This window comes from Strix aluco, chromosome 14 (genome assembly GCF_031877795.1).
Source record: "Strix aluco isolate bStrAlu1 chromosome 14, bStrAlu1.hap1, whole genome shotgun sequence".
Classification (NCBI taxonomy): Eukaryota; Metazoa; Chordata; class Aves; order Strigiformes; family Strigidae; genus Strix; species Strix aluco.
In genome coordinates, this window is record NC_133944.1 from 17,862,957 (window position 1) to 17,885,076 (window position 22,120).

At 42.9% G+C, this 22,120-nt stretch overlaps 1 protein-coding gene and 1 long non-coding RNA gene across 4 annotated transcripts in view; both read right to left on the reverse strand.

Annotated features, from left to right (window-relative positions):
* The window catches only part of TOX3 (TOX high mobility group box family member 3), an 84,989-nt gene extending 75,865 nt beyond the window's left edge, over window positions 1-9,124 (reverse strand). For 2 of the 3 annotated variants that reach the window (XM_074839906.1, XM_074839905.1), the window contains exon 1: window positions 3,792-4,495. In XM_074839906.1, the coding sequence (XP_074696007.1) occupies window positions 3,792-3,893 (102 nt within the window). In that variant the 5' untranslated portion in view covers window positions 3,894-4,495. Of the gene's footprint in view, window positions 1-3,791; window positions 4,496-9,109 lie in introns of those variants that run through there. The other variant, XM_074839907.1, reaches the window with a different exon arrangement.
* Window positions 9,125-10,673: 1,549 nt separating this feature from the next.
* On the reverse strand, window positions 10,674-21,568 carry LOC141929667 (uncharacterized). Its single transcript, XR_012625083.1, has 3 exons — window positions 21,444-21,568; window positions 19,427-19,687; window positions 10,674-10,818 (listed from the first exon to the last, which is right to left on the reverse strand). It is a non-coding gene; the product is annotated as an uncharacterized LOC141929667 (long non-coding RNA).
* Between the last annotated feature and the right edge of the window lie 552 nt (window positions 21,569-22,120).

Consider the following 22,120-nt stretch of genomic DNA (forward strand, 5'->3'; position numbering starts at 1 on the left):
AACCATAAAAGGGCTCAAAACAGAAGCAGAACATTTTACAACAGCTGGTCTCTTTCAACTTCCTGTAATTTTTATAACTACTTTTTGGAGAATTTTTTTTTAGTACACCACAGCAGGACTCTTCTAGAAACAGGCAGACCATGATTTCGCTTGTGCAATTCCATGAAGCAGAGGTGGATCGCTGTTATCCTGAACCACCACCAGCCAGACACATGCAGGGTCAAGTTATATACTCTCACACCAGCATTGAAAACTTATCAAATATGGCCCTGATCCAGCAAAGCACTTAAGCACATGCTTTACTTTAAACATGTAAGTAATCCTATTAGGAGTAAATGAGATTCAGCATAAACCACTGGACTGAATCTCAGAATACCTTGGTTGTAGCCCTGATTATGTCAGTGACCTTGGACAAATCACCGTATTTCTGTGTCTTTATTTCCTCTTTTGCTCTTTATGTGGGTTTACCATGTTGCACACCATCTCAATCTGGAATTTTCTAGAAACTGCATACTACAACTAATGGCAGAGATACTTATGTATGTTAGTCCATTTTCAAGTGCTTGTCATACACTCAAAACTAATGCTTCCCCCCCCCCCCCCCCCAAAAAAAAAAAAACATGCAAGATGACCTCTCCTACCCTTAAGTCTACTTATCCAGTACTGACAACCAATTTCAAAAGCACGACATTGCTCTTAGAAAGCAGTTGTGGAGAAGGAATCCAACTGCACGGTACCTGCAGGTATGGGCTAGGACAGCTCCCAAGCACGTGTGGTTACAAGCCCAGGGCTTGTGCTGCAATTCCCTCCCACTGCAGGTCCCCTGCTCACAGGGCAATGCGAGATCCCAAGTCCTGCTTGGGGATTCATGGGTCAGTCTGCCACGCTTCTGTCAGTGCTGTACCCACAAAAGAACCTGTACAGTCCTGGGAAAATCTGTTTAAAGCATGCAGGTAGAAGACAGCATCGTCTCACAGGGTGCAAGGCATTTACACTAAAAGGCTTTATGTTCAACATTTTTAGAAACTGCAATACAAGATACGGTTTTCCACAGGTAGGCCACATGCCATTAATTCTCTGCCTTAATGATCCTGACAATATTTTCACATAAATAATTCTGCTTTTGCACACGTATACAACCACGCAGCGTGTTTACTCTTGCCATCACACTTCCTGCTTCCCAGCAGTTGTCACAGGCAATGTCACTGTCACAAGGAGAATATGGATTCAGCTCCTAACAATGAAGCAGGCACGGATGAGTGGGCAGGACACTCAAATGAGTTTCAGAAAGACTTGAGGTGAAATACTGTCCCTAGTGAAATCAATAACAGTTCTCCCATTTACTTCAGCGGGGTAAATATTTCAACTCTTTTTTTCTATGCCTTCTGGCCATCTCAGTGCCTAACAGAGTAATCATTTATTTTCCTTAGGAACATGAGGACAGAATGGATGGAAAGAGAGGGATGGAGGGAAGATTTCAAAATAAATGTACTCTTTTTTTCAGAATAATTAAAAAAAAAACAATTTACAATGATTCCTGTAGTTACAGATTATAAACAATGCAGAAAATGAGATTAGATTAACACAGTTAAAATCCTCCTTTCTAGGAACTCATTCACAAATTCCTCTTCTGTCCTTGAAACACCTGTACACCACATTGCTGCTTTCCCAGCTGAGGCAAAGAAGAGCTCACAGCAACAGCAACCCCGTTTCGCGTGAGTCAATCTGCTCCGGATCAGGCCTTTTGCATACAAAGATATCTATTATAAGACACATGCATCATGAGCTGTACTCTGTTAATTAAAATATTTTCTGCTGCAGATTGGAAGCCTGGCCTACAAGATACTTGCCAAAATTATGTTCAGGAGCACAGCAACTGAAATGCATTTTTGAATAGGTCAAAAGTTAGTTACTTTTGACTTTTTCTGAATGCATGCTCTGTTCTCATTGTATGATGAGGGGAAATACAGTCAAAAGGTTATATATAACTGTGCATTTGCAGCAAGTTAATGGACACAATAAACTACTGGTTTTCAGAAAACATTCAAGATTTTGGACGTAAAAAGAAAAAAGAACCCATACAGTAACCTGTAAGAGAGCCCGAAAGAGTGCATACCATGCATAACACAATAAAGTCACCGAAGAAGTGCAATTTACAGTAAGCATGCTGTTTGTCAGTAAGTGTTGCAAGTTTCCAAAATTAGTTGGCATATCAGACGACAGCGAACAGTTACTACGCATTTTAGAGCTCCTGAAGTCCTTAGCAGCATTCAAAGTTGAGGTTGACATTTCATCTTTAATTCATGCTCCTGTGCCTTTCTATATTAACCACTAACAAAGCAGCATGCCAAGAGCCCCGGCCCAAGGAGCATGCGCCGGGCAGGGGCTGAGCACGCTCCCCGGAACGCCGCTCAGCATCGCCAGCGACGGCACATCGCTGCCTTTCGGCGAGGGACGCAGCTGCCAAATCGGGACGGACAAACTTGAACATCGCGGCAGCCGAGATGGAGATTATCGTCAAGAGCAGCAGAAAAGGCCGCTCGTGACATCTCTGTAGAGGCAGTTTTGCTATGAGAAAGTTTTCTTCAACTACTGAATCTCTTTATTCGAGCCCACGTTATGTCTCTCCCTGAAAGTGATCTTTGTGTCTCATCAAACTTTACCTACTCATTTGGAAAGGATTCCAAAAAGACAGGCTCTAACGTAAGTTTAGACTCTGTGCAGCACCCTTCTCTTCCCCAGCATCTCATACAGTGCCTCACAAAAGGCCCCAGAGGTTGGACAAACATAGCACCAGGAAAAACACAGTGTGAAAGGGATCTTTATGTGCATGTGTGAGGGCCCAGTGCTAATAGCTCAATGTGCTATTGACACATCACAGTGCAAACAGCTAAGTCTTTTTCAAAACAGCGTGAGTCACAGTGTCATTCTTAACTTTGCCTTTCCCAGATTTGGGTAATTTGTGAAACAAATCATCCCCGTATATTAAAACATATTTTTGTAAATGAATGTAGCCCCTGGGAGATGACTATTGCTTCTGACTGTAACGTTTACTCCATCAACTACACATGCCGCAGAGAAGGTGCGAATAGAAAGAAGTGGTACTGCAACTTCTCCGCCGACCCTCGTCAGATCGAACCGCTTGTTGTTATCCTCCCGTGCTAGCAGCTGATGTACTTTTAGATAATCCTCCCGTTTGGCACAATCCTTCAGTTAGAGACTGGCCATAACAGAGCCGGAATCATCCGAAAGAGCAGGGCAGAGGGAGGCGTCCCTTCCCCTCCCTCCCGGGGACGCCCGAGCTCCACCGGGGCGGCCGCAGCGGCTCCAGCCCGGGCAGAAGTTGCGCAGGTCCCGGTCCCGGCCGGAGCCGCCAGCGGCTGCGCGGGGGAGCGGTGGCGGCCGCCTTTTGTTCCGCGGCCGCGGGCGGAGGGACTCGCGTCCCAGAGTTGCCGGCGGGTCTCTCGGGGTTTCCAACTCGACCGGAACGCCCGAGCGCCGGGCCGAGGCGGCGGCCGGCCGTGGCCTGGCGGGCGGGTCCACCGGGGCGAGCCCCGCCGCGGCCGCCGGCCGGAGGAGGGAGGCGGCCCCGGTGCTCCGGCCCCGCGCCCGCCCGCCCGCTCCAACTTGCCGGCGCCCCACGGCCCCGCCGAGACCCGCGGGCGCACCCCGCCGCCCCGGGCTTTCGGGCATCCCCCCGCCTCCCCGCCCCGACGGAGCCCAAACTCCGGCTCCCGGGGAGCCGGCCCTGGCAGCAGCACGCAGGAATTGCTACACGCGGGAATAATCACCTTGTTGTAGTTGTAGTAACCCAAACACTGGGCAAAGTCCAGGTTGGAGGGGTCTCCGGGGAGCGAGCTGCCCGCCGCAGCCGGGTAAAATCTTACATCCATGCCGGTGCTTTGGTCCAAGAAGTGCACTTGGAGAGACCGCCGGGAGGTTTAATAGATCCACCTTCAGGTGCCTTCCCCGGGGCTGGGGCGCGGGCAAACCGCCGAGGGACGGGAGCTGCGGGGCGCCGAGCCTTCCCCCGGAGCGCGGGCGAACGAGGGCCGGGAGGCGGCGGGGGACAGCGAGGGAAAGAGGCGGCGGAAAAGTGCAGGTAAACAAGGAGGAGAGGAGAAGACGGGAGAGGAAAGGAGAGGAGAGGAGGAGAGGTGGGCGGCGGAGCCCAGGTGGGTGCCCGTCCGCCTCGGCGGGAGGAGGGGAGGCAGAGAGGGAGGGAGGAAGGGCAGGAGGGAGGGCTGTTGTTTTTTAAAAGCTCAGTGCCAAGCCACGGGCTTTGCCTCCGCATTCAGGAGCAGCTGCTGTACACAAAGGAGCCACGCGCCCAGCGCGGACAGACGGACCGACCGACCGCCGCAGCCTGCCCGCGCCGCCGACAAAGGCGGGGCTGGGGGAGCGGGGCACGGCGATGCCGGGGCCGCCCCGCGGCTGCCGGGGAGGGGGCCGCTGCCCCGGAGTCGGTGCAACAGGGCTGCGCCGGCCGGGGCGGGCTGCGCGGCGCGGGGCGAAGTGCCGAAGGAGCCGGCGCCGCGCTGGCACCGCTCCCCGGGAGGAGCGACCGGCGCCCGCGCCCCGCCCGCCGCGCCCCGCCCCTCCCGCCCGCCGCCCGCTGCCGCCCCCGGCGGCCGGTGCGGGGCCGGGAGCGGGGCCGGGGGCGGCCGCCGGCCCCCAGCGCTCACGGAAGGCTCGAGGTGAGTAACTTTCACCGCTCCCACCCGTTCTCTGCCTTTTTTTTTTCCTTTTTTTTTTTTTTTTGGTATCGATGGACGCCGCCGCCTTGCTGCGTCAGGTTGGTGGCAGAAGAAAGGAGAGTTTCCCACCGTACTGCCGAGAGCAGGACTTCGAAACGCAGCAGCCTGACTCGCAGAAGCCTTCTTGAACTCTCAGTCACTGGATGCTGACTCAAAGCAATCCACTAACAATCCGAATTTGTTTAGCCAGTCACAGGTGCTGCACGGCTGTATCTGCGTGGAGCTTTCCTGACCCAAAATCCTGCCTCAAACCTTTTGGAGGAAACGCTAAAGCAGTCGAGAGGCCATTTAACCTCATGACTTGTGCCCTGCGCACGAGGTGCGAGGAAGAAGGATGAAAATATGCCCTTGGGCCAAGGCTCTAGGACAGGGAGAGAATTGCCTTTCTGGTCTAGGGCTGATTCCAGCGCAGTTACAACACAACTGGAAATACATCTCAGACTGTCCTTAAGTTTACTCCATTTGGTCACAGAATAGCAATGACAACACAAGTATGCAAGGTTTAACTGTACGACAGCAGCAAGACCTTCTCTGAAGGGCTCTGCATCTCTGTGGTGGCTGTCAAGGACGGATATCCTGGGTCTGGGCTGCACCCCCCATTCTGACAGAGGCCTGCCTCGGGAGCTTGATGCCCCACACTTCACATCCACGCATGATTTTGCACTGTCTAGATAGAAAACAGTCAATAGCTACAACAGGTAGGAAGAGAACATCTTCCCAACTCCATTCCTAGAAATCTTGTTTCCAATATTTATGGTGGCACAAGTAGTTCCTGCTAGCACAGGAGACACCACATCACCCTTTTTCAGGGTATTGATCCTGAAGTGTCACAGTTTGAAGCAAAGAAAGATCTCTGAAATGACGTTTTGCACTAACAGCAGAATTCAACATAGCACAGATATACATCAGAATTTTCACGGAGCACTTAGAATTTAACTTCCTAGAAAAATCTATGTGAACTGGTAAATGCCTTGGTAGAAAACAGGCATATTCTGTCAAATACCTAATCCAATTTCATATTCATTGTGTCAACCATTTTTAACCAAAGGGAAAAAAACCTGCAAAATCTACTCTTTTGCTAGAAAAGAAATGATTGAGGAACATACAGCGTGGAGTGTTTGCCCAGGCACACCCCATACCTGTGGCAAAAATTATTTGTGCTCCTGAGAAAAAGAAATTGTTCAGAAATAAAAAGACATTGAATCCGTTTCAGAATGCAGCATTGCATTAGAGCATTCTTCCAAAGCAGTGATGGAAAAGTGGTAGTGAATAGGCACAGCAAACTCATTTCAACATTCCAACTGAAGTTAATAAATATCTGCTTTGTTTTATTCATTGGGTGACAAACATTCCTGTAAACCCAAGTGTACATGTTAGAATAAGCGGATTCGCGGGTATAGGAAGAGATCACTGGCACCAAGTTCTGGGGTGCTCTGCTCTATAAATACAGGTATTTCCACAGACTGCCACTCTCTGCTTCTCCACACTTTTAACAGAATCTGAAAGCACATTCCCAGTGAATTCAGAGGGAAATCGTTTCAGCGAGGAATGAACAGCAAGTGATTCCAAACTAGGGATTTGGTCCCGTTGTCATATTGAAAGGAGCCTCCGAAGGCTGCAGACCTGTACAGTACACGGCTTCTGGGTGCGCGTGGCCTACGAGGCACTGGGGCTGCTGCCCAGTCCCTGCCCTGGTTGGCCAGGGGCTGCCTGACAGGGACCCCCGCACTGACCAGCCCAACTCAACTCCCAGGGACAGGAGCCTGCGGCGCAGGAGGGGGCGGGCAGAAGCACACAAGGTGCTGTGGTGGGTGGGCAACTACCGCCTCTGCGTTAGAAGTCTTAAATTCAGAAGATAAGCAAATAATAGTAATGAAAATTATGGTGATTTTAAACATTCTGATGGAATGTACTGCTTCCAACACAGATTCTTTTGAAAATAAAAGAACAGACACAACAGGAAAACTCCAAAATATTCCATCTGGACATCACTGGTGCAGGAAGTTAATGTAAAATGGAAATGGAATAAATTAGAATTTAAAAAAAAAAAAAATTCCAGCTAGGCTTTTGCCCCAAAATATTATTTGGTGAAAAGTTTTGAATCACTGACTATTTATAAAATTATGAAACTAAAATACAGAAATTTGGTAATATTTCCAACCAAAAAAGTTCCAGTTCCTGACTATAATCTAGCTTTGGCAACTCTACCAAGCGCCCAAATTAAGTCTTTTGCAGAACTAGTAAGACTGCAGTGAAATTAATGGGTGATTTAAAGACAAACAGAAGACAAACGGGAATATATATGCTGATTTGTTTTTCTTTTTAAACACAATATTAGGTTTTATGTGATATTGTGCCAGAGAGAATTTTACAAACTAAAAAATTAGGCAAGTGTGTGTTTTCCTTTCTCAACACCTCTTCAATGTAGTTTATGAAATAAATAAACTGGAGGAACCTCTGCTACACTCTAAATCCATATACATGACATCAAATCTGTTTGTTGGTAACAATGTATTTATCTCAGGAGGACATTAAAGATGGAATATGAGCCGAAGTATTTATATCTTTTTGTACATATCACTTGAAAGGAATCCAGCTTCTCTCAAGCTATTCTCTTTAAGGTCCTTCAGTAAAACTATGGCTTTGGAATTCCACTTTTATTTTTTTTTTCTTTCAGAGCATTTAGAAGTATGAAGTATTTGCAATTTTGAGTAAGTATTCCCTTCTTTTCTGCCGGTTTAATAAAAGTAAGCATCTAGCTACAGTAAGCAGAGTACTCCAGTAATTTCCCTGGTCTTGATTTCAAAGAAACTTTTTGAAAAGCATTGTTCCATAAAGATTTGAGTGTATGCCTACTGATGCCAACAATTATGATTCAGGCAGTAACACACAAACTCTGACTTTGTTCCATCTTCAGCTATACTTTCTTCTGACTCATCATCACAATTCAATTTTAAAAGCCATTAAGAACACTCTAACTGCTTTTCTGAGGTAAGAGCAGAAACTGTATTGAAGTGAATCAGTCATATACAAACTTGAGAGTGTGCATGCACAAATTCTCTCTGCTACCCAGAAACCTTTCAGCTTGCACAGGTAAATACTAATGTTCCAGCCTAACTGATTCCCACACAAGCCTGGCGAGTCCTTTTCTTTGTACCAGGACATAGCAAGGGAATGTGTTTAATGGTTACGGCTTATTTGCTTTATCTTTACCTGGGACCCTTACAGACTCTGCAAACCCTGTGTCAGTCTCCCAATCTGTAACACAGATACAGTAGCAGAGGCTCAGTAACGTTTTCTTTCTTTTTACTGTAAAGAAGTCAAAGGCACTGGGAGGAGATTTACTCCAGCAAACAGCAGTCAGGAAGAAACCTCGGAGATAAGAGCAGATACACCAGCTCCCCAAATGTATCCAGATATTCCAATAGCCAGCCATCTTCCACAAGTGCTGCAGCTCAGCCACCCCTGTGGCCCTGGCCTGGCAGTCCCCTCACTGGCAAAGACTGCAAACAAGAGAGGGGGCAGGAAGCCAAGGGGTAAGGGGAGAAGGGGTGGAATGAACCAAGGCTGGACCGAGACTCTTCGCTCCAGTTTCACAAGGCAAAATCAACATTTAAAAAGACCTGGCATTCATTTTCACAGTGCGTGGTCCACATCTGCTGACTCCTGTAAGAACTGGGAGGAACAAGAGGAGATGGAGGAATACATCCCCAATGTCACCTGTTAAGGTACAGCGTCTTAGCCCCTTCCCCCAGAGGCTGTGGAGGCTGAAAGGGCGCAAAACAAAAAGGATGGAATACAGGAGGAGAAAAGAATGACTGAGCACCAACCAGGTCTGGTTTAGAAAATAATCTAAAGCCTCCTAGAATCAATAGGAAGTCCCTTTAATTGATTGCAATGGGCTTTGAATTAGACCTATATTCTACTTATCAAGTACAGCTGCTGAGAATCAATAATATTTTGACTTACCCCGCAAAGCAACAACTACACTGATAACTTTTGGCTAAGAAAAAATACAATTAACAGCATATTAATTCATTAGAGTTTATCTCACTGAAGTCCCCTTCTCATCAGATTGGAGTCATCTGGCATTTTTAAGTGATCATGCAGGCATAAACATCCTATATAAATGAAGCAGTAAAGAAAAAACTTTTGTTCTTAGCATTAATTCAGATCAAATATTCATTGATATCTACATTTCTCAGCAAGTATCTCAAGCAGAGATCAATAAACACTTATTAGTGACTGACCACGTTTCCTGCAGTAAAGGAGGGAATGTCAGCCAGCAGATGGGAGCAGCCAAATAATCAGGGGAGCTGGGTCTAGTGCTTGTCTGCCAGATGATCGTTTACCTTCTTTTTGTCTCAGTTGCTGCATCTAGAAAAGTATAGATCAAAGGATTTTTTTTTTTTAAAAAAGGATTTTTAATAGTCATTCCTTAAAAAATACAAATCATTATTTCAAAATACAAGCATGGAGTGTTGCAGGAAAAAAAAAAAAAATCACAACTGAAAGTTTTTGATTTGTGAAAATTCTGTTTCTTTCAGGCCCAAGACAGGAAATGCATTACTTTGTGAAAGTGGGAAAAAAAAAATTATTAAACTTTTCAAACATGTGCCTGCTTTGATGTTTCTGTGGATTGCTGAAGTCTTTTATCTTACCTGAAGTATTTTACTGCCTCAACTCACATGCGACAATTTTAAGCATATTCTAGCAGAAAAAAAAAAAAAGTATGAGTTGTTTACAGAGCAGAGACAAACACTAATACTGTTGAACTATGTTACAGCAAAAAGGTTTCTGCCACTTTAAAGAAAGTATTCCACAATTCTCCAAAATAACCTGCGTGTAATGGACAATATAGGATTACTTTTTGGCAGAGTGAATATCCTGTTGCTATTGACTGCAGTGTTACAGTATCCTGACATACTAGTATACAGTTATTGTGAGATAAAGACCACGTTGAAAAACAAACTGATTGCCCTACTGAAAACAGAAAAGGAACTGTCCAGTAATATAAAAATTGACTTCTTTAAGAGAACAATGACTGGAACAGCATCGTTTCTAGATTAGCATTAAAGAATAAAAGCTTTAGCTGAAACTAAGAAATTGTTGCAATGTATTCCTTTCTTCCAGGGATGCCATTTTAAAGCAAAATTTGGTTAGAGATAGCTCTGTGTATATGTGTGTGTGTATATATATATTTGTGTGTGTGTATACATATATATTGCATTTATATCATCTGTTGATATAAAAAGCAGTGGAAGCTGTGTGGTATGTTTCTGGTTTGTTTTTGTCCCCTCCAGTCCTCCCCACATTCATACATTTGTTGAATTTAAACTAAAAGAATTATTAAAAGAGGGGGGAAAAAAAAAGCTGCTGGCATCTACTTTTTAAAGGGAATTTACAAGGACAATGTCTACAGAAAGAAAAACATGCTCATCATGAGCAATCCAAACTCTTCTTTAATTTTCTGTATTAGGCTGAAGGAATTTGTTAGGCAGAAACTTTCATTTTACAGCAGAACTAAATCTAATTACTGAAATAATTATTTTAATGAAATGTATCTGAAAAGTCTTAGTGAGATATGGTGAAGAGTATTTCCAGGTGAGAAAGGTTACATTTAATCCTTGTATCTGCACCAGATTCACTCATACACGTTTTTCAGTTTTAATTTCATCCAATGTTCTATTAGGTAATTATTTGAAACATACAGCATATAGCTATATGACCTCTGATATATTTCAGGTGCACACGTTTCATTATAAAGCATCTAAACAAGGATGTGGTAATGTTCCCAGAGTGATCGAGAAAATATATTTCTGTGATTTTGTGGGTTTAATGCAATAATACTGTATTTCCCCAAAGAGAGGGCACACTTACCCTTGAGAGCCTGCATGGTACCCTGGGGGTGTGTGAGCAGCAGTGCCCTGGCAGTCCCCAGAAGCCACAGAAGTGGTTGTATATGCTCTCAGTGACCACAGTGCACATCTTTTGTTGGTGGGTGTGGAAGAGATGGGCTTTTGGTCATTGTTTAGAAGCCACTGAAGTACCTGATGAGAGACTGCCAAGATTTAAGGTAAAAAGCCGTGTATAGTTTTACAGTCATGCTTTAAAAATAAAAATAATTATTTAAGAATGCTGCTGTTCTCACGTCCCTTTCAAATGTTACAGTGACTTACCATGATATTAACGTCACCTTCTACCAGCACAGGTTATAACACAAACTAATTAGTGACCAATTCTAGGTACGTTTGATAGGACTGTAGACACACACTTTATTTGGATAGATCGGATCCATACAATAACTGGGAGTAGTCTTCCAAAGGACTCATTAGTTATCCTTTAGGTCTCCTAATTAATGATGTAGTCTTCTGAGAGCATATTAATAACTCTGGTATTAATAGCAGCATAATTCTAGCTGAGAATTAAAAAAATAAAACACTATAAGTACTTGTACAATAGAGTTTGGGACTTAGTAATAGACACATACATAAATTCATCAGATTAAAAATTAACAAACAGATTTCTAGAAGTGTGATCTAGGGACTGCAATAACATCTCCAAAACAAACCACTATACTTTCCTTCAGGAGACTGACATTCAGTTTAGAGAGTTGAGCTCTCTTTTTGGATGCTTCAATGGGCTGGGCTTTCAACATTGAAAAGCTAAAGACAGATTTCATCCAGTTCTCTAGACTATTTCCCCAAGCTCATAAACAGTATGTGCCAAGCTGTTCTTAAAGAATCAGCCCTCATTTCCATGAATGGCTAATATTTAATAAAACATCTGATCACAAAACCAAATCTAAAAAAATCAGTACTAAAATAACACTCCAACTTGCTACTAAATGCAATGTTCTTTGATATAAAACCATTTCAACTCCATTTATTCCAGGGTTCTACAGCAGTCAAACTAATCAATGCAGAATTTTCCATGTGATTTACACATTGCTTTTTAAAATGAATTGACTGAAACAAAAAATGCTTATTTCTGCTGCCTGGCTTGTTTTCTAAAACATATTCTCTTTCTTTTAAAGTGAGAGAACGACCTCTGCTTCAGGAACAATTTTCTGAGACAGTGTGTTTATCAAATGGCTTCTCTGCTTTCATGAAAACAATTTATTTTCACTGAACTCTTCAAGATAAGCATTGAAGTCAGGAAGAATGTACAATGACATTTATAATTACATTCAAGAAACAAATATTTTGCTAAAGAAAGGGTTTGGATTTTTATCTTTTTTAGAGATACAAAATATTTTCTTTCCTCCAACATACCATTTAAAGATATTTTCTTCCTGAAATTACAAAGTGTATTTTCCTATGCATGGAAAGAGAAGCCCAGGACAGTAATCTTCTCATAGAAAGGCTACAGTATGCATCCTAAACAATGAAAGCTGTAGCATAATCCTTACAACCAAATTGCCTTCTCTGCCCCACTCTTAGGAAATAATCTGCAGACAAACGACAGGGAGAGCAGGGGGATACATGACCTTGCAGAGCCTGCTCCAAACGCCCCCCATATGCCCAATCTTAGAAAATGGACAAAACAATTGTCCCTTGGAATGGCACGTCCATCTCTCAAGCTTTCCTCCCACATTCTCCCCTTGCTCAGCCGACAGTTGCTTAAGCCCCAGAGCTCGCCGCAGAGGCTATGGACATAGGGCATGGTGCCTCCCATTCTTTGGGGAAAGAGAAGATCTTGCAAAAAAAGCACCCTCCATTTCCCTTATGGATTCAGCCCTGGACCCATTCTCAGCTATCAACAACAAAAGCTCAGTCATGCCAGCCAATTACTGCTTCCTGCTATATCCTGAACTGCCCCTAAAATCAAGGTACTCCATAATGTATCTCATCTTTCAGGATAAAGCAGGCACAGATTTAGCCATACAGTGCCTGTATTTTCAAATGCAAATTCAATAACTACCTATGCAAAAGCTGCCCATGAATATATTTAGGAGTTCAGTTTGGGCTGCCTGGAAACATGGATCTTACTGGATTAAAAAGACATATTACTATCACTCCAATGAATGCCCTTTAATTTGTGGGAATTCGTTTTAGAATTAAAAATTTAAGAGCTGGTTTATTCCTTGTCAGTCAAACATCCTAGCTTTTCATTATTCCATTTTTTTCAGTGCATGGAGGTAGTTCTCATCATAAAGATTCTCTGATAAAGTTCTCCTCCGGAGACATACTCTTTTTGTAGGCTCAGCTAGTGAAGAAATATCATTCATTTGTAATACTCATCAAAGAGAAGTGGAAAAAATCAAAAGCAGCTGAAAAAAGATTGTATTTCACTAATATACACCAAGACTTTCTTTAAAATATACAATGTTAAATTTGATCAAATATCAACCCACCATTCAGAGTGAAATAATCTCTTTTAATTTGCATGTATCTGTGTGTGCCAAAGAGAAGCGTGTTTGCTTTCAAGCAGGTGCACATCCTGCTATGACTAAATCTCTAACTCATCAAATTGCTTTACCAGTGTGGGACATGCCCTTTTTTCTGGAACAGCTTCAAGCATTTTCCCCAGCATTTCAGCCACCTGTTTACTGAGTTCATACTCCAAAGGAGATGCATGCAATTAGAAACAAGGAAATGAAATAAATGACCTTGTTTGTTATAAATAACAAAGAGACTCAGCAAAATTAATGCAGTGAAGCCTGACCTTCTGACCTGAAAGAAAGAATCACCTCATTCCTTTGTAGCAGGCTCACAATGCTCCAGCACCAGGCATTGTTATGCAGCTTTGCCTCTTTTGATGGATCTTAAAGGAGTATATTCCAAATATTAAATGTTTTACAAGTTAGATTAGGAAATTTGCATTAAAAAGCATGTTGAAACAAAGTCAAGAGAGCAGTGATAAAGATGATCACTGCTTTATTTAAAGAGCACAGGTAAACTGTGTGTATGTTAGTTCGGTATAATACAGTTTTTCAACTGAAAAAAAAAATGTGACATTCCAGGTACTAAAGAGCCATGGAATGTCTCCTTTGGTGTTCGGTGAATTGATCAGGGAGAAAGTTTTTAATTACCCAACTCCAAGGAAAGGAAACATTTTTCTTTTGTAAATTGTTTGTGCTATGATGATCTGACTTTCAAGAAAAAAGCAACTACTGCCAAAAATAGACTTTTTTTTTCATTGTCCTTTAATCAGGCAAGTAGAAATGCCTTCTTTTGTATGAAGTCTACTGAATAACGTTTCTATGGGTTACATTTTCACTTTTGAATGATTCATGTCATTCTGGAACAGTGTCCAGCTGTAATGGAGGGCAAGGTGTTAGAAATTTGTTTCACTGCTTGTCTTTGGAGGTAATGAGAACACACAGTTGTTTTTATGGCAGTCTTCACAAAAAGAGCAGTGTATAATTACAGTGCTGGTTCCCATCTTGTCACTTTCCAAAACAAGTCTGTTATTAATGAAGCAACTCGGAGCCATTGCAGAAATGGAAGGATAACACCTTTGTATCCTACCAAAAGCAGTTCTTACAACAGGTACTGTTTGACAAGGATTTTTCCAAAACTTTGTTCAGTGGGTTTTTTCCCCTCTTCTCTCACTTTCAATGACATCCATCCAGCAGCTGAGATAACTGCAAGGCCCTTCATAGCAATCAAGGCCTCAGCTCTGCAAGTTTCTCTTCTGCCCATAGTGAATTGAGTGGGAGACTGGGGATGGAGTGGGCAGCTCTACCTGCAATGCCCATGGGCTGAAGGGCACATCCCCAGTGACACTGAGGGCCACCGGTGCCATGGGACAGTGGAGGGAAGGCAGGCAAAACAGTCACGGAGAGGTACCATGAAATCAAGTCTCCTACACAGGAGGAGGCATCGGGGCTGGGCCAGCAGCAGGAGGATGTGAATGCAGCCCCCGCGCCATACCCCGACATGGAGGATCGGTGCCCGATGCAGTGCTTTGGGGATTAGGAGCAGGAAGATGCAGCAGTTGTCTTCCTCCCCACCCTCTCACCCATTCTCCCACATCCACCCGCGTAAGGGCTCAGCATGACTCACTCCTGCTCCCATACTATTACAGTAAGAGGGTGACCTGAATGAATAATTTCCAGCAGAAAAAAAGTTGATGAACAAAACCTCCCTTTCTGTTCATCAAGTGCCATGAACAGCTTGTGTTTTTTCTAAAGGTATGTATCATTAAAAACTAAATGGCCCACATGGTTGAAGGTAAGGATGTGCATTAAGTGTTTGGTTGAATCAGAGCCCTTAAGAGTACTGTCTTCTCAATAAATCTGCATTTGTTCACACGGACTGAAACCAGACCACTCACATTTCTAAGTACTGATCTGTGAGGCCCTGTATGACAAACCACATTTGAGGAAGACCTGCACAACAAACAGCCTTCTGAGAGTTGAGCCCAACCAAAAGAAATTCTGCTTTTGTGGAGCATGAAGTCATGATCTCTGTCCTGCTCTGGGGCTCCACACACCATGGGAGGGCCAGGAAATACCCAGGCTGGAGAGGGGCTGTGCCACTGCTGCACGACATGCAAGGGCTGGAACAGGGAGAGCAAAGCTGGGGATCCATTAATGTGTATCATGCTCCAAGCATGAGACCTTACTGGCCTATAAATTGTATTTATGTGAATATCTATTGTGAAATGTCTAGACTGGGTTTCTTTTGTTGGATTTTACTGGCTTCAGCAGTCAGCATATATAGTTCTTCTTCTTTGTGAGGGATAAGTGGAAATAATTGATCATCTTCTGCAAAATCTCATTTTTATCCATTCAGAATATGTTCTAGATGAATATTCTCTAACAAGTAACTTAAAATTCACATGTTTAATATTTGTCCTGAAACTCACTCATTGAAGGATTTTTGGTAATTCAGCTTAAAAAGTGTATCATTCCAGGCAGAGAAAATTCAGGGCTCTCAGGAAAAGTCTATTAGCTCCCCTACATTTGCTTTATTACAACCTCAATATATGATGTCTTAAATGGGGAAAATAGTATTGCAAATATTCTATTGTTATGTATTTATTCAAGACAAAGCTCCCAGAAACCTATGAGCTGCCTGAACAATCAGTGAGTGGAAATATTAGAAAAATTGGAATGGACAATTTTCCTTTTTTACCAGAAAACTGACACTGAAGAAAGACACTCAGTGCCCCTCATTAAAAATGCACTCATACCCCAGCAGCTCCAAAGCAGTTACTGTAGTTAGCTAGTGACTTCCATAAACTCTTTCCTGTCCCTTGAGAAATCCTTCTCTCAGGTCTTTCCAGATTTTTTTGGATTTTGCTATCATATTCCAGCCATTTCTGTCCACGGTGCCATGGCACCTTTTTGTCCTGCCAGCTGCACATGGCTAGTGCCTGCACAGTATATCATGCATGTGACAAAAAACAAGTCAAAATCTCATAAAGGCTGGGCATGAGCCTGTGCTGAGAGCTGCATGCTAAGAGAAACTGCAGGGCATTCTGGAATGAAACTCTGCCTCCAGCTACCTCCATCAGAAACCCAACATTTACCTACCTACAGCAGGCTGCTACCATAAAGCCAAAGTGCCCGTACAGGGATACCAGTGGCCAGCCATGGGCAGATACACTGCTCCTGGAGTTCTGCCTCATTTGCCACAGAGCTAAACTCATGATGCAAGTGCAGTGAGATGAGCCTGCAACATTGGAGGCTATGCATCTGCTCAGCAAGCTTTGGTAGGTTTTGTTTAACCCACACTGTGGTTCGGATTCCCAGAGTATTATAAAAACCGTACTGTCTGCTGCAGACTAAGGAGAGCGATTTGAGTGTTCCTGATGACAACAGCATAAGAAAAAAGTAATTTCCATTGTTTTCAGGCTATATAGATCTCAAAGGTTAAAAGCTGTCATTTCAGTGCCACCTTGGCATTATTTACAGACGGAAGAAGAATAATGTTAGTCCAACTAAATAAGTTTCCCCCACTAATGGAAAATTTGCATGGGTTATTCAGAGATGGCAGGTAGCAGAACAGAGCAAAATCATTTTCTGGGTCGCGTGAGCAGCGTGATCTTCTGGCTCAGCAGTTCTAGCCCCTTTTGGACTAGTCTCTGCTCTAGCATGTGCTTTATAACCAACCTTCACCTAAGACAACTGAATACATGCTTTTTTTCGCCTCTTCGGCAAGCTTCCCAGATTACGCTGCCTCCTTCAGCTGATCACCTTTATTTTAGAGCAATTACTCCCATCCTACACTTCCAGCCAAGTTTACTGCAAATTGTGCAAGCACGAAAACCATGCTGCTGTGCAGTTCAAACATGCAAGCTGGTTGTGCAAGAACAACCATTTGCTCTGCATCACATGCTTGAATATCCTTGCATTACACTGGTGAGACATATCTCATTGATGGGAAGAGTGGTCTCACTTTTCCATAACGATAGCCTAAACTGAACATTAAGAAAGGCAAAGAATGCAGCATCCAAGAATCAGTGTTAAGAGATATGCAAATAAAAACAGTATTCCAAAAGGCTGGAAATGAGTAGTGTCCAAAACGAGTTATATTATTGTCTTGTTTTCGGCTGGGATAGAGCTAATTTTTCTTCTTGGTAGCTAGAATAGTGCTGTGTTTTGGATTCAGTATGGGATTTGGTATGAGGGGAATGCTGATAATACACTGATGTTTTCAGTTGTTGCTAAGAGATCAAGGTCCTTCCAACTCCCCATGTCCTGCCCATGTGCAGGTGTACAAGAAGCTGGGAGGGAGCACAGCCAGAGCACTGGACCCAAACTGGCCAGTGAAATATTCCATATCATGTAACATCCTGCTCACTATATAGATGAGGATGAGCTGGAAAGCTCACGCTCTTCTGAGATTGCAGTTTCGGGATTTTCTCCCCCCTGGGATGGCTATCCAGGAATGGGCTGGGCATCGGGCAGTGAGCATTCACACTGTGCATCACTTATTTGTATATTCTGTTATTACTATCATTATTATTTCAATTTTATTTTATTTCAATTATTCCATTGTTTCTATCTCTACCTATGAGTCTCTTTACCTTTATCCCTCCAATTCTCTCTCCCATCCCCCAGGCAGAGGGAGTGTGAGCAGGCGGCTGTGTGGTGTTTGGCTGCTAGCTGGGTTTAAACCACGACAATTATAAACTGGGTTTAAAAAGCAGCAATTTTCAGGAGCATTAGTTTACGTTAAGTAGATACCTAAATGGCTTTCAAATTCAGCTGAAGTCAAGTCTCCCTGGAAAGCAAAGGCTGTACTTTTACTCCTTGGCTGTTTCAACTGTTCAGGAAGTGTAGCTACCCACACTGGAACAGGAGAGCACATATTTGTTTTGTAAGAATACAGGAGGCACATGCTGATCAAGAAAATAGTTGTGGAGAACAGAATTCCTACACACAAACTAGGGCTCACCCAGTTGAGCCCTTGCAATTAACTATTAAAGGTGCCACACGGTCAAAGTTATTGTCACTAGCATTGGGGAAATGCTAAGAATTAACAAAAGTTTCCTTCTTTCTTCCTCTGGTTCCCATCCAAGGAGAGGGTAAGCAATACCACAAACAGTTCAAGAGGACAAAGACAGTGTCAGGGCCAGTGTCCCCTGTCTCAGCACGACAGCCCTTAGTGGCCACGGCCCTGTGAGCTACTGCTGCGCACATAATGATTTTGCATTGAAACGCTAAACCAGCCATGCTCTGGACTGAACAACCACAACTCTAACTCATTCCTTCATTAAATGCTTTGCCATTCCTTGAGAATGAGAGGTTCTATAGAAAATCACATTGTCCTGTATTCCATTGGTAAACAATATCTTATATATATTAAACTGGTTTATAGTAGTCATCTGTTCTTTTCAAGCTGTGACAGGACTTTGAATTATTTGCTCTATCAGCAACTGCTGTAGTAAATTCCCCAGTTATGCTGTGCATGGCAGGCTTGCGGAAACACCCGTGACAATGAAGTGAGCAGAGAACTCATACATGACGGAATCCACTCAGCAGACTGGTTTTTGGGGACAGTTGGGCCTCAACAAACAATCCTTTCTTCTCAGTCTATAGAGGAGCTGCACTGGGGCCTACTTTGGCCATTAGTCTAAGGAAAGCCTTTGTTGAACATATAGCTGCTTCTCACATTGAAAGAATAAATCACATTCTTATTCTGGGTATGTCTCCACTGCATTCACTGATGTGAATGTTGTTCCATGGCTGAAAAACTGGGTAAACAGCTTGCCCTATGCCGGCTCTCTGCTGCTGTGGCTACATTACTAGCTGAGCAACCTAATTTAAAGCCAGCTTGGATGTGCCTGTAAGAGCGGCAGCCCTGGCACAGATCTGTCCTGCAGACAGTGTACCCCCTCTTTTAAGGAATATTTCATTCTTCAAGCTGGATTACTGGGATTTGAACCAATTTGGGACCCACTCCGCCTGAGGAGGAGGAAGAATCCTATCTTTTCTATGAGCTTAGTGAAGCAAAACCCAATCTAGGCATGTTTCAGGAGTGGTTCCGAGTCCGTAGGGTTTTTAGGGTTATGCACATATACTTCAATTTCTCAAGCACTCATACCAGAAGCACATCTTCTGTATAGTGGATGCCCCCCCTCTAATATTTAAAATCCATAGTAATCAATGTTCTTAACTGCTTCAATGTACAGCAATTCAATATTCAATTATCTTTACAATCATACGCCACTCTCCACTCTTCAATTTGTTTCATCATTTACTATTAACTTACATTTTTGCCCATCTTCATATCCTTGAAGAAAAATGGAAGATCCCGGTTTCAGCAGACCATAGGGACCTCTGCTGACAGCTTCTATACAGACGGTCATCTTCAGATGAATAGAAGTGGTCTTATATGATACCTGAGCTTCAGGTATTCAAGATTAAGATCTCTATCTGATAGAGCGAATCTGACAATCCATCATCACTCTGGTGGAAAGGGGCCCACTGCCAGGCAGGGTGCTACAGCCTCATCTGAGCTTTTGAGTAACTCCTAAGTATAAACAACAAATAGAGCACATGTTAGTCTGTGACACCTACGGACAGAATTCTCCATTTTGCCATCTGAACAGGAGTTTGTCTCTGGTAAAAAAGTCACATATATGTCCCTTTTACTTCACATTTCAGTTAGCACTTTTCCATTAAGGGCAGTGCTACAGAAGAGAGCCTTGGCTGAATCATAAGGGGAGCTGCTGGTTAAACAGGGCGGCTCTCGGGAAGCACCCATTCCTGAAGCGCTCTCACGATTTTTCTTCAAAGCTACAACAGGCAAATTCCTGAGTTGTGTTTTAGTTGGTGTGTGCCTTTGTGTACTCCTCTGCACAGATGTAAATTTTTTTTTTTTTTTTTTTTAAAAAAAGAAACAACTCTGATGACACAAGCCCTTCTGCTATACAAGTTGTCAAACAGGGTAAATAGTAGACACAAAAATATATTTAGTGAAGTAGTTTTTACTCCCTCTTTCCACACAACATACTTGTGCTGCTAGGGAATCACTGCAGAAAAATTTCCAATAACCTGAATTATAACCACCTCTAAATTAAAATTTCTGTTTCAAAGTTCTGCCTTCTTTTACTATTTATTAAAATAGAGATGACTTACAAAAAGATTATGCGTAATTATTTGCAAAGAAAACAGCTCACTGTAAATGCTAATGTTAAATGTCTATATTTGTTAAACCTTAGATACACTAACCCTTTAAATTATTGTTTCAATTATTTCTTCCTTTTGCTGCCATTATTGAAATATTTTATATATGCTCCCTATTTGTGTAAGAAATTCCAACTAAATATTTGTGTCATCCATTTCTTTTAGTTCACACTTCTTTGTTCTTGCATCTCAGAAGACTTCAATTACCCTCGTAGCATTTATCCTGCCTATTCCCTTCAGAATTATCTTTGACTCAATGAGATGACCCCTTAATTTCCTCTCTTCTACAGAACTGCTTTAACTTTAACATGTAACTAAGGTCTCTCTGCCCTTGTACCATACTAGCATCGGTTTTGAACCTTGTCTGTTTGTACAATGACTTTTCTTAAAAATGACTAAAACCAGAGACTGTTTTTTTGAGCATTACCATAATACTGTCATGTCTCACCAATATCAGACTACATGAAACCTCTGTATTTGCGTTCCAAAGTTTGCCGTGATTCTTTTTGTTGTTCGTTCTTTTGTTGTTGTTGAAAACTCCTCAGCCTTACTGCTGTCCATTGCTTTGTGATGTCTTTGAAAGCATATTTTATACATTCTTTACTTGACTGTGAACTCATGGTCTTTTCTATTCTCCTAAGTACCGTTCATTGTGTTTTCTTAGATTTTTAAGTCAGCTTCTGAAAATTACCCTTACTTCCATCTAAACATGTCACTGTATATCTTTGTGTTTTCTCCTTCTAGGGAGAATTTAAATATACTTAGCATTTGGAAGTATATGGGATGATGATGAATAGGATACATACTACTTAAGAGTGTATACAACCCAAAATTGCTTGTACAGAAACTCCATGTGTCTAATTTTTCTTACTGCATTTATAATAGAAGAATTTGGGCTAGATTATGTATAGTATTGTCACGGTTTAACCCCAGCCAGCAACTAAGCACCGCACAGCTGCTCACTCACTCCCCCCACAGTGGGACAGAGGAAAGAATCGGAAAAGTAAAAGTAAGAAAACCCATGGGTTGTGGTAAAGACAGTTCAATAGGTAAAGCAAAAGCTGTGCACACCAGCAAAGCAAAACAATGAATTCACTCACCACTTCCCACGGGCAGGCAGGTGCTCAGCCACCTCCAGGAAAGTAGAGCTCTGTCACACCTAATGGTTATTTGGGAAGACAAACACCATCACTCCAAACATCCCTCCTTCCTCCTCTCAGCTTTATATGCTGAGCGTGATGTCATATGGTCTGGGATATTCCTCGGGTCAGTTGGGGTCACCTGTCCCGGCTGTGTCCCCTCCTGAATTCTTGTGCACCCTCAGCCTCCTCGCTGGTGAGGAGGTGTGAGAGGCAGAAAAGGCCTTGGCTCTGTGTAAGCCCTGCCCAGCAATAACGAAAACATCTCTGTATTATCAACACTGGTTTCAGCACAAATACAAAACACAGCCCCATGCTAGATAATATTAAGAAAATTAACTATATCCCAGACAAAACTAGCACAGGTATGATGAACACAAGCACTAGCAAAGTGCTGGGAGACTTTGCTTTGGCAGATTCTTTCTCCTCTTTGACTGCTCTACTTGTTAAATTTACCATTAAATACCCTACTCAAATACAATGAGCATGTGGCCTCTCATCACCACTCCTCTGCATCAACCTCAACTTGGTCCCATTTTGGTGTCCTTCTCTCTACAGCAAACTAGAAAAAAACTGACATAGTAGACAAGGATAATGGAAACTGCTATGTGCAAAATCGCTACATGCAAAACTATTCT